The 12,589-nt window shown below is 43.3% G+C and overlaps 2 protein-coding genes across 3 annotated transcripts in view; one reads left to right on the forward strand and one right to left on the reverse strand.

Moving 5' to 3' along the window:
- Positions 1-364: 364 nt before the first annotated feature.
- The window catches only part of LOC148380045 (tissue alpha-L-fucosidase-like), a 57,170-nt gene continuing 44,945 nt past the window's right edge, over positions 365-12,589 (forward strand). The window contains exons 1-8 of the mRNA XM_088364426.1: positions 365-843; positions 926-1,060; positions 1,152-1,289; positions 1,366-1,471; positions 1,550-1,750; positions 1,811-2,001; positions 2,083-2,182; positions 2,263-2,414. Of these exons, the coding sequence (XP_088220552.1) occupies positions 503-843; positions 926-1,060; positions 1,152-1,289; positions 1,366-1,471; positions 1,550-1,750; positions 1,811-2,001; positions 2,083-2,182; positions 2,263-2,397 (1,347 nt within the window). The 5' untranslated portion in view covers positions 365-502 and the 3' untranslated portion in view covers positions 2,398-2,414. The remainder of the gene's footprint in view (positions 844-925; positions 1,061-1,151; positions 1,290-1,365; positions 1,472-1,549; positions 1,751-1,810; positions 2,002-2,082; positions 2,183-2,262; positions 2,415-12,589) is intronic.
- dlgap3 (discs, large (Drosophila) homolog-associated protein 3) overlaps positions 5,900-12,589 on the reverse strand; it is a 49,994-nt gene continuing 43,304 nt past the window's right edge. The window contains exons 4-13 of one of the 2 annotated variants that reach the window (XM_088364423.1): positions 12,070-12,275; positions 11,669-11,771; positions 11,374-11,590; positions 10,196-10,695; positions 9,453-9,547; positions 8,625-8,844; positions 8,231-8,525; positions 8,040-8,131; positions 7,567-7,713; positions 5,900-7,175 (exon numbers count right to left, since the gene is read on the reverse strand). In XM_088364423.1, coding sequence (XP_088220549.1) covers positions 6,870-7,175; positions 7,567-7,713; positions 8,040-8,131; positions 8,231-8,525; positions 8,625-8,844; positions 9,453-9,547; positions 10,196-10,695; positions 11,374-11,590; positions 11,669-11,771; positions 12,070-12,275 — 2,181 coding nt within the window. In that variant the 3' untranslated portion in view covers positions 5,900-6,869. Of the gene's footprint in view, positions 7,176-7,566; positions 7,714-8,039; positions 8,132-8,230; positions 8,526-8,624; positions 8,845-9,452; positions 9,548-10,195; positions 10,714-11,373; positions 11,591-11,668; positions 11,772-12,069; positions 12,276-12,589 lie in introns of both variants that reach the window. The other variant, XM_088364422.1, reaches the window with a different exon arrangement.

The raw sequence follows: 12,589 nt of genomic DNA on the forward strand, positions 1-12,589 counted from the left end.
AACAACAGCGACAAATACATGTCGTCTTTAAGGATTAAAGTAAATTATTTTAAGCAGGAGAAGAAATATTGGTCAATGCATGTGCAACGTTTTCATTCAGTTTAAAATACTTGGGAAATGTAATCCGCTAAGTGTATCTTAAAATATTTATAGAATTATTTCAGTATTTATCTGTGAATCTTGCATTGGAGGCGAGTAACAAATTGCAAATAATTGTTACTGAACTTAAGTAGCATTTTCAGATATTTACAGGAGTATTACATATTTTCTGATGACGCTTGTAATCGATTTTAATAGGAGCGCATAACGCAAATCTTTGTCCTACAGCTCGCCAGAGGGCGCTCGTTCCTTTTGCATGCCATTGTAGTGTGGAAGTCACATGACTTCCTGGGACCGCGTGATTAAAAACCATAACAATGGTCAACGTGCAAATGTAACGCTGCAATAAGCGTTTAAGTTAGTCTTAAATCATTGAAGTGCAGATATTTTAACAAATGCCGCCATGATTGTGTTAACTTTTGTCCTTTTACTCGTCACTTTCACGTGCGGAGCTCGTTACACTGCAGACTGGACGAGTCTGGACGCCCGTCCTCTCCCCTCCTGGTATGGTGAGGCAAAAGTAGGCATCTTCATCCACTGGGGAGTTTTTTCCGTACCTGGTTTTGACAGTGAGTGGTTCTGGTGGCACTGGCAAGGTCAAAAACCTCCTGATCCCAAATGTGTTGCTTATATGGACAACAATTACCCGCCTGGGTTCAGCTATCCAGAATTTGCACCCCAGTTTAATGCGCAGTTTTTTAAGCCAGAAGAGTGGGCGGATATATTCAACGCTTCTGGAGCAAAGTGAGGTTTTTTTGTGTGTGTGTGCACAAGAGGGACTCCTTGCAGTCCAGATTAATTTGATCACATTGTATTTTCAATTTAGATATGTGGTCTTGACAGCCAAACATCATGAAGGTTTTACCAACTGGGAATCTCCCAACTCTTGGAACTGGAATTCTGTCGATACCGGTCCGCACAGAGACCTCGTCGGAGACCTCGGGGAGGCTGTGCGGAACCGGTGTGTGTTCTGTGTGTTTCAACAAAATTCAAGACTAACGCTACTGCAGTTTTATGATTCTTGTCTTTTATGTGGTTATTTCCATATCTAGGTCGCTGCACTTTGGACTCTACAATTCCCTTTACGAATGGTTCCACCCTCTTTACCTGAAGGACAAGCAGAATGGATTCCAAACTCAGGAGTTTGTGCTTCACAAATTATTACCGGAGTTGTATAATATGGTTGTGAGGTGACTTACACCTTCCTTTTCATTTGTTATGAATAAACGCAGAGGCCTTTAATTAATTTCTACATTCTGCTTGCAGGTACAGACCTGAGGTGATCTGGTCTGATGGAGACTGGGAAGCACCTGACACATATTGGAATTCCACGCAGTTCCTTGCCTGGCTCTACAATGATAGCCCTGTTAAAGTATGCACCATTATCAAGCCGTAACTGCTGTTTTTTTTATTTTTTTTATTTCTCCAACTAATGTAATGTGTTTCTTAGGATACAGTGGTGACCAATGACAGATGGGGAGCCGGCTGTGCATGTAAACATGGAGGTTACTACAACTGTGAAGACAAATATACACCAGGTCAGCTGCCCTCGCATAAGTGGGAGAAATGCACGTCTGTGGACAAGTTATCTTGGGGTTACCGTAGGAACATGAAGATGAGTGACCTGATGGACCTGCCTACCATCATAGAGGTGATTCAATTCAAGTCAAACAAATGATAAGTCATAAAACTGACTTTTTTACTTGCTCAGGATTTGGTTAACACTGTGGCGCTGGGGGGTAACTACCTCCTAAATGTGGGCCCCACTCCTGACGGAATGATCCCAGTTGTGTTTGAGGAGCGGCTGAGGGGAGTCGGGGCTTGGCTTGAAGTCAATGGGGAGGCTGTCTACTCCTCGGAACCTTGGAGGGTTCAGATGGAAAACAGCTCCGTGCCAGTATGGTAGGTCATTTTAGATGCTTTTGTTTGTTAAGCTCCTGCTTGATTTTCTTCTGATGCAGTGATGGTATGTTGGTGTTTTAGGTATACATCCAAAGGGGACAGCATTTATGCCATCTTGACGAGAAAGCCCCCCAAGCCCACTGTGCAGCTCTTGGAACCCAAAACATCAGCCAACACCAAGGTATTATATTAAAGTCCGCCACGTTCAAGATTTGACAAGAAGCCTTTTTTTTAAATCGCACATTGTTGACTGTCAACCAGGTGATGTTGTTGGGGAACCCGCTGCCTTTATCTTGGTCACCTATCAAACCAAATGCCGGCCTTACGATTGTTTTACCTGAACTCGCCGACACGGCAGGAAAAGCCTGGACCCTCAAACTGGATGGTGTCAAGTGAACGTTCAACATTGCAAGGTACAACCTTTAAAATGTACAGATTCAAAGAGACATTTTATGTTTGGCTCTACATTACATTACAAATAATAATTTAATTCTATTTTTTTGTCTTGATGCATGTTAACAAATCACCCCCACCCCCCCAAAAAAATAAGAATGCAATTTTGTTTTCCCCCTTCACTAGAAGCACAAAAACATTAAAGCCATTCAAAAAGCCATTTTATGTTTGACTCCACATTATAAATAATAATTTAATAATAATTTTTGATTTGTTGCATGGTAACAACCCCCCCCAAAAAAAATAATAATGCAATTTTGTTTTCCCCCTCTACTAGAAACACACAAACATTAAAGCCATTCAAAAAGCCATTTTATGTTTGACTCCACATTACAAATAATAATTTAATAATAATTTTGTCTTGTTGCATATTAACAAATCACCACCCCCAAAAAAAATGAAATATGAATGCAATTTTGTTTTCCCCCTTTACTAGAAAGACAAACACATTAAATAAAGACAAAGGAGACACAAGAGCCTTGTTTAACTGGCTAAAATAGCTTTATAGTAATCATCATATTAATAGTAATAATATTAGCCTTTAGAAAATGTTTTGACCGCGTTACATTCTGTGTTGAGGGGTAAACCACGTCACAGTGTGCCATCTCTCTGGGGCTTTCAGACGTGCTCCTTGAACACATCCGGAGCCATGTATTATTATTATTTTTTTTTACAATAAATAATACAAAATGGTATGTACACAATGAGACCCACAACACAACAAACAGAACCATGAACCATGATCCCCGACCAAGTCACCGTGGTGTTTCTCAAGCATGCATCTTCTCTCTCCATCTTCTCTCAGACATTTATATCTTAATGGTATTGCTATATGTGCTAGTCATTTCTTTTTCAAATGACAACAACAACGAAAAGAATGTTTCTATGTACACTATGTTGTCTTGGCACTGTATGACAACAGAAGAATAGGGAAAAAAAACACGTCCGGCGTTTCGGGGCGACATGATGGAACGAGGGCAGAGGACATTTTTCGCTTTTGCTACATTATATAGTGGACTAACATCGGGAAGCTCCACCTTTAAAATCACAAGAGGACGCACTCATGTTTGACTCGTCCCTCTTTTGTGATCTCCTGGTGGTCCGTCGTCGATCCCAGAGAGAAAATACAGTTTGTCTTCCCAGAGTTCTTTTATTGTCCATCATCCTAGCAGCGCTTTTTAAGACATGTCCTAACACATTAAGCTAGTTATTGTACACAAGACTCACGCCTCGTTATATAGAATAATAAGTTCATAAGAATGACAGCAGTGGTTATTGTTACCCCCCCTCCCCATTTTTTAATGGCGATAACCACACTACAACTAATAATCATATTGTAGTAACAATATATGTGATATTGAGTAGAGCAATGTCCGTTGGCAACACGTATTTACATTTTTTTTTGTAAACAAAAAAGTGGCAGGGTGTTTGTGTGATCGTTTTGTTCCAACGTTACAGTGTTGATAATATCTCAGTGCTAAAGGCACATTGGAGTTTCAGTTACATGTCTCTTGGCTGCTCTGTGGATTAGAACACAATGATGTTTGCGTGTCCCGATTGTGCGATCAATACAATAATGAGGAGCCTAAACTAAAAGGCAATTTTGGGGTAGCGGTTATTTGTTAGCAATGCTTCATTTGTGAGCCCGGTTTTGAAATTTGGTTGGCATTAAAATGACAATTTTCAAAAGAGTATTCCAGTATTAAGGCGCACTGTCAATTTAAGTGCGCCTTATAATCTGAAAAATATGTTATAAATGAATATAAGGACAACAAAGTAAATTGAATTCAGCACACCCTCAAAAAAAACGTCTGACCAATCAGAGCAGCCTCTTAGAAATGTCCACCTAAAACTCAAATCTGCAAGACCCCTCGGGTTCACCAGATGCGGTCTTCCCTCTTGTTGCGCCTACTCCGGCGCTCTCCCGGTACCATAATTTTAAAAAGCACTCTCTTGTGTTTTGTTCTTTTTTTTTTTTTTTTTTTTTTTTTTGAACGGTTGTGTCAGTGTATAGAGAATCCCCTGAGGACAGAGGCCCGGCCGGGTCACAAAGGCTGAGGTACTCGGGGGTTGTTCGTCTGGCTCTGATTTGCACGTTTCGGAAGAGGTGACAGGTGTTTTGTGGCATCCAGTCAGTGTGTTGCTGCTTGATATTTATAGCGAGGGTCCTTGCACTCAGAGTGGAATAGGCGACATTAAAAAAAAAAAAATGCAAAGCTATACGTGAGTCACTCAACTCCGCTGCTTGAGAATTGAAGAAGTTGCTACTGTGGATAAATACTTGTTGAATCCTCGCCATGAAAAGACCAGTCAGGAGTCCTTCACAGTGCAGTAAGAGTATAAAAAAAAAAAGCAGGTCTTTGTGCTTTGTTTGATGAGCCACTCAGATGTTGTCAACATAACGTCCCGCTTTTTTTGCCACCAAAATTTAGCATTTCTGTACAAAGATTTTTAAAGCTACAAAATTAGCTCTCGTCGGCAGGCTAATTCATCTCTTTCAAAACATGCAGTGCCAACACAAAGTATTCCAGAAAGAGTCCAAGTGAAGGGTGGGAAATTTCTCTCTGAAGGTAATCTCAGAAATTCTATGTACACACCGCACGTAACGTTACACGCTGTAAACTTGAACAGTAACCACCACGCATAGCTGGTTAGGCACATGTCGTTGGTTCTAAAGCGGAAATAAGACGAGAGAGTATATGTCATTGAAGCTCCAAAGGATTTGACTTGGCAACTAACATATATATATATATATATATATTTTACCCTGTGAACCTGACCCAGCACTCAGAAAATCTTTTCACATGTGCCACACAGCAGTAACATCACACAAGTCTATGGAATAATAATAATTAATAATAATACAGTGGTATTTCACATTTTGATATAGGCCTTTGTGTACACTGTACTCAATAGTCTCTATCTATAAATGTAGATTATATTATAAAATATACATCTCCTGTTAAAATATTTGCCAGATTCCATTGCCATATTAGGAGAAAAGAAAATCATGCGAATGGCTGAATTTCATTGGTCTCCATCATTTCTCTCGCCGCATTCACATAAAGCCTTGTACAAAACGTCCATATAAAATATTGAAATCAAAAGTGTGTTGCAGTTTTTTTTTTTTTTTTTTATGTGGGTGAACACAATTATTAAAAGTCATGCTACAGTGCTGCGCTTCCTATTCAAGATCCATAAATTGAATTCACTCACAAATAGTTGTGTTTTCATCTTGTACCACTGCAATTGAGATATGTCATTTTTGCTTTTAGTTAAGTCAATATTTGCCAAGAGCTACGTTACGTGGCGGAAAAACTACATATTCCGGTTTGTGTCATAAGGACATCTTATTAAATTCAAACTACATACTGCTGTTAGATCCTAAATTGACCACTTAGTGGTGCTATAATCTCACATTTGAATGGACCCCCCCTCTCCCCCCCCTTTATCTCAGTGGAGTCCTGAGAAGCCACTTCAGCCAATCAAACTTAACTATTTTTATCCTCTCTTGCTGTCAGGCTCTGAAGCTACCCTGCAATTGCTTGGAAAAAATGAGTCTGCACAGGGTAGCAAGTGTTCATTCAAGAAAACCTCACGATGAACGTTCAAAGAGGTGTGGGCCAAAACCAAAAATCATAGTATTATCAAATATTTTTAAATATTGCAAGTCTTAATTAGCATATTTGTACGGTTGTTGTTGTTTTTCCCAATTTTGCATGAATGCGTTTGATGATAAAGCAAATAAAAAATAACAGGAAGTCCTTTGTGATCTGGTTCTAAGAAGATGGTGGCTGCTTAGTATAATAAGAGCGAACCATGTTTCATTTTCCGTACTGGCAGTGTCAGTGAAGAGAATGGATACATGTTGCTGGGAATGGAACACCCCACGAATGGAGAGTGTTTTCCCCTTCAGGGGTGGCAACAGGAATTCAAATATGTGAAGTCTCATCATCTCCTGTCGTCGAGGTTTTGTGCCTGTTGAGCCCTTTTATTTTTCAGCGAACGTGACCGGGCGTGCTACCAACTAGTGCCAAAGCCTCAGCAAATCACCGTTGCAAAAAAAGTTTCTTGTCGTCAGCCCAAACATGAAATAAATAAATATAAATAAATAAATAAATAAATAAATAAATAAATAAATAAAAATAGTCTTGATGTGGAAAAAAGGCGATAATTTATATCTGTTAGCTCCTCTACTTTTTTTTGTTTTAGGCCTCTGTGTCAGTAATATGTGCAATTTTCAAGACACGCAAGTGGCTGTTACTGCTTGAGAACTGAATTAAGAGTAATGGGAAAGTGTATTTATGGAAATGCTCTAGTCTAGGAGGAAGCGGAGTATTTAGTTATGACCTGGAGATAATCCAGATCTGCCAAGGACTTGGTTGCTGGTCAGGGTGACGTGGCTCAGGGGGATTTCAGAGTCGAGTCTGGGCTTCGGGAATGTAGATCTCGATACTGTCTGCGCTCTCTGTGGCTGAATTCTGCCTGAAGGAGGCGGTACGCTTGGTTTGCAGCAGCCTCCTTCTCGCTTCTGTCCTCTGACGTTCAACGAGGTCCAGGGACTTCTCCCTCATGGGTAGGGTGTGCCCCCCTACACGAGGTACCACCAGGCCCCCTGACCCGCCTCCGCCGCCTCCATCCGCGACGCTATCCGCACGGAGGCTGCCACTCACCCCGCCAGCTGGCTTCTTTGGTAAGGGAGGAGGAAGCTTCTTATCCTCCTATAGCCCAACGAAGGTGATGATGGGATACATAGTTTTGTTTGGTTGGATGGATTGAAAGAATTCAGGTAGGGCATTCATTGGGTGAAGAAAAGGAACAATGTGGGAAGAACATGAATGGTCAATGACAACGTGGAGGAAAAAGAGGAAAAGAGAAACAATTGTTAGTTCTGTCAGGATGAGGTGGAATTTAGTGAATGAGCACCTGGAATGTTCTAGAGAAGATGTCCTACTGTTATATAGACTACATTTGGTACTCAGTTCAGTTCTCATTGTGATTTCGCATTCTCGCAGTATGCGACGGGATTGAGGACATCTGCGGTAGTCTTCTCCACATAGCCAGTTTAGCTCTGGGGGAGAACTGAAGGGAACCCATGGTTGTTTGGCTCACCTTCTTTTCAGAGGGGAGTTTCCAGCCAGATTCTTTGAGCCTCTGGAGATCTTGAAACTTGACCCGGATGTCTTCTATGTTGAGCTGAAGTAGGTCCCACAAGCCTGCTAGGTCCTGAGAGGTGGGCTGGGGGTAACAAGACGGGTCCTGGAGTGGGTGAGGAGACAAGATATGTTAAATGATTAAATATTTACGCAGGATGTAAATAAAAGCAAGTCTCGAGGCATATGTTCAACCAAGCCCATCAAATATTAATTCCGGATGGAAGAAGTTATTGATGGCATCACTAGATAAAGCGTACTGCTCAATTGTTCTGCAAGTATCAAGTCATGGCTTTTTTTTGAAGAAGAAAGACCGCCCTCAAAAAGTTCTCTATAAGAAGAATTATGATGTGAATCAGAAGACTACATCTTGTGTTCAACCACCGCTGTAATGTTTTAGTCATGACTTCTCATGCAATCACACAAACTCACCACATTTTGTTGGCAGAGGCGGAAGAACTGCTGAACCTTCTGAGACATGAGCATCTGTGCACTGCCAACTGCGTTGCGAATCAACTCTAGAACTGGAAATAGTTGGGGGAAAAAAACAAAAAGAAGTTGAAGACAGAAATTGTTTATTGCACTGATCTCAAAAGCAACCCCCCCCTCCTTCGCAAACTCACTCTCCTCAGGGAGTTCATTCTCCTCCGCCTCCCTCTCCATGTTCTGGCACCAGCCCTCCATCCTCTCCACTTCCGTCTGCAGGAGGCGCAAAAAGAATTCGCCGTCCCTCATGCAGGGGGAGGCTCGACCCGAGTCGGGCAGGCTGCGGGGACCCTCTAAGGAGGGTGTCCCAGCCCACGCTCGCTCTGATGTGAGGGGGAGTGGCGAGTGAGAACGGGGAGGAAGGTGCTGATGCTGGTGCGACCGTGGGTCTCCTGGACAAGCTTCTGTGGTGTACCCGCTCTGGATAAAGTCCTGGAACGATGAATCCAATAAGGGGCAGTTTTGGGACGATCCCATTAAGGCCCTCAAATGACCTTTGGGGTGACCTAATTTGGCTAAATGACCACATACCTCTCGATAGGCCCATTGTCCCTGTGTATGGACAGTGCGGTGGCATTCCGTGTACTGGCCAGCTGACTCCGGTTCCGATGAATGGCGTTGGAAGGAGCAACCGAACTGGAGACTCTTATCCTGCGTTGGCACGGCAACGCTGAGCCCCGGGAAGCCCTCGGGGTCCAGGTCGGCCTGCACGCTCGCCGTCACGCTGTTGGAGCGCTTGAAACGGGCCCGTCTGTGACACGGGGAAGTCGCAGCAGGCCCAAAAGCCATCCGTTACGCACTGCCATCGCACGACTCCATTTCTTTGCTTATCCCTTCTGGGTAATTTATGCGGTGAGCATCACACTGCAACTCAATACGACTTTCTCACTAAGTCCTGTTAAATCATCTGGCATATGACAAACGAGTCAACGGATGTTGTCGTAGAATTTACATTTCCCTTTCTCGTCCATGCTGAGTAACAGTTTGAGGTGTGACACTCGATGACAATGGGACACCGCTCAGTCTCTAGTGTGAGATGCTGCGTACGTGTGAATCTGACCAAAGGCTTCGAGGCCAAGGCACACACGAAACCGTAACAGTAGGGGTGCACGCTCATAGTTGGAAAAAACGAAAGGTGTTACAGACTTCACGCTGTGACGTCTGATGAAATGTAAAATAGAATCTTTCGGCGAAATCAACCAAAGGTGTTTGCGCTGTCGGGGGTCCTGACGAAATTAAAGGCTTTTGTAAATTACGATGAATACATATTTCGGGGACTAAATATAGTTTAGTACATTTTTAGTTTGCACTTATTTAAATGTCACGTATAAGCAGTCGGTAAGAATAATTGAATATTACCTTTTATCATCTTCCACCTGTACTCCAATCGAATGAACCTCTGTTAGCGCTTTGCCATCTGCATCTGAATCTGACAGAGTCTCTGAACTGTCCACCTGGAATAAAGAAGAAAGACCAATTCATTCTCCGCTACCCCTTTATCTAAAATCCTTCACCTTATCTAATTTTTTTGTAGTTATGTTTGTATTGCACTTATTGCCCAATCAGAATCGAACCATGTTACATACTTTAGTTGACTGACGACGAGATGTCACGTATATTGATTGACATGGCGTGATGATGATATAGAAGACAGGACACCATCGAAGGCCCAGGTATTTTGTGATCACGTGTCATGCTAATGAAAAATATGTTCTAAAAAAAGGTCGGATATGAGTCAGCCAAAAATGTGTGCTCGGTATGCATCATAAGTAAATTCCGATCTGGGAATGACAAACACAGCTGCCAAGCCAGACGCCGATCTAATCACTCATCTCGTTTCTCTCTTGGCAAGAGAGCAACAGAATGTTTCCCTATCGTCTGAGGTCATTGTGTTTGGAGAGTACTGTCATGCATGTCATGTTTGTAATAATTCAGTGGAGTTAGTTACCTAATCCACTGATAAATTAGATTTTTTTTGGGTAATTGTGAGTCTCCCATAAAAATACTTCAGCCGATACAAAACGTTTTAAAACGGTTTCTCTCTCTTAAATAAACCGGTGTTGCCGGTAATACACTATCATGAAGACATATTTGTTCCTCACCTGCACAGCGATAGACGGCCTCCACTTCCTTCCACTGCATCCATCATCCTGCCCTCCAGCTTTACTCAAAACAATGCTGTTCTGCGGCAGAGAGACCGACTTCCCCAGGCTCCCCCCAACCCGACTTTCCCTCTCCCTGGCTGGCCTCGGCGGTCCCTCTAGCAAACTATCAGCCGAGCTGCTGTGTTTGGCCCGCACGCCAACTCCTGGACCTCCTCCATAGGGCACCATTTCCCGCGAGCCCCTGATCCCTCCATCCAGGCTCTCGGCTGAGTTACTGTGCTGCCGGGATCGCCCCGGGCCTGTGGCGGTGTAGTAGCCAACTCTGGAAGAGCGTCCCGAAGGTCCGTCGGCGCAGCCTAGGTCCACTGAGTTACTGTGCAGTTTGGGTCGCCCGTGGCTGCTCTGGTAGTAAGCGTCCTGGGTGGACTCGGTGCTGCTCTGGGCTCTCACTGATAGCGAAGACTTGGACATGCGAGGTGGAAGTGGGGGAGGAGCACCTTTGCGATAAGGAAAGACTGAAGTGTCAGAGAAGTGGGAGAGAGGGAGACAGAGGCATAGTTGGGTTGTTGAGAGAAAAAGGGGGCAGGGATGGATACTTACAAAAGGGACAGACTAGAAGAATTAGGGGACGGAAACGGAGTATTGAGGATTTGAAGGGCGATAAATTAGAGGGAGGGAAAAATCTGTGAGAAATTACTCAGAAAGATGAGTGTTGTGAATAAATAAAGCCTTTTTCGCACGATTCGAAATGATATGCAAGACTTGACTCTTCCCATGAGCAAGCTGAAGGCTTTAGAAGAAGCAATTTCCTTGGAGATATGAAAATGAGGCCCTCCAACCTTCCCTTGCCCTCCCTTCCGTCTTATTCACCTTAACGGCTTGGTTGAACAGATGCACTCAAATCTGATGAACGTGCATGTTATAAGCAAAGATTGTATTTTGTTTGTCAGGTGAAGGAGATGATTTTTGACAGTGCACAGGCTTTCATTTATTTTGTCAGATTTGCTTGGCTTAACTTGGGATATTTGAGCGTTGCAAATAAGATTGCATTGACAAATTGCAATGGGAAACTAAGGTACGACCGTAACCCAAAGATTACTGCCCTTAAATAAGTATTTACACCCAACCATCATCGGCAGAATCCTCCTGTTGGAGTGAATAGCACAGAAACTTACCAGCTCCTGCCTTGATGCTTCCTTGGGGACCAGACATAGAAAATACAGAGAGACAGTCGTCGTCTTGGGAACAGCCAGCCTGGATGGCGCGGACATAGCTATGGCTACGCGTGCGGAACACCCCTGGGAGATCCAGAGCCTCGACCGCCTGGGACTCCACTTCCCCGAACATGGTCTCGCACACGGCCTCAAACTGTCTGTCCAGGGTGTCTCCCAACTGAAGCAGAGATCTGAATAAGTCAATGCTTCAACAGAGCATGTCCTCAAAATCATCTACACAGTCAGTCACCGTTACCTGCGAGCTGGTCAGCGAGCGAGTGTAACTACGTGAGCGCGCATGGGACTTGGGTGTCGTCCGACTGTTCGGATAGGAGTCCGTACACTGCTTACATGAATACCTAAAGTCAAACACAGCCGACTCGTGAGTCATTCCAGAGTTAGAAGACATGGAGATAGTTCATGCAATATAATCTTTGGATTTATTCCGGAATCTTGCTGACTCAATCCCCATTCCATTATCGTGATGATCCTCAACGTTATCGAAATATGACAGACGCATTGAATGTCACAGACAAATGGCAGACTGAGTTCAGCAACAACAGAGCAGCAAAAACAAACAGCAAGGCGGCTAAACAGATTGCAGCGTGAATGTGCTGTGTCGGTATTATGCTAAACAGCGCGTATGCCGAGTTTGACCTTTGATCCATGCTGATGGATCGTCTGAAGGCATCCCTCTGAGCGATCAGGGTGGACTTGGGCGAGGCTTTCGGGCTGCTGTCTGAATCGCCGCTGTCATCATCGCCCATGGCTTTGATATAACTTCCACTGCGCATGCGGCGACACGGAATCTCACCTCCACTGTCCGTGCCGCCGTATCCACCCCCCCAGTCTTCTGAAGGAACCTGAGATGCAATGACATTCACTTGAAAATCAATAATAGCTCTACAAAGGCTCTGAAAATACAATTGTATCTTGTGAGTAGAGTACAAGCTTGTTGACACTAGGCAAGGCGGTCTTTTTATTAGTTAAACAAAGGTCACATGAGTAATTGACAGTATTGCCTTTCTGTTATTGTGGTTAAAAAAAAAAAACACAAAACGTAGTAGACATGCAGTTCAAAAAAATATTCACCATAAGTATGACTGCACAAAAACATGCATGCCAGCATGATCTCAGGAGAATTTAGTAGAAAATGTAATCAGAGTTTATCATCATG

The sequence above is a fragment of the Syngnathus floridae genome, chromosome 21, assembly GCF_059516105.1.
Source record: "Syngnathus floridae isolate MCC-2025c chromosome 21, RoL_Sflo_1.0, whole genome shotgun sequence".
NCBI classification, from domain to species: Eukaryota; Metazoa; Chordata; class Actinopteri; order Syngnathiformes; family Syngnathidae; genus Syngnathus; species Syngnathus floridae.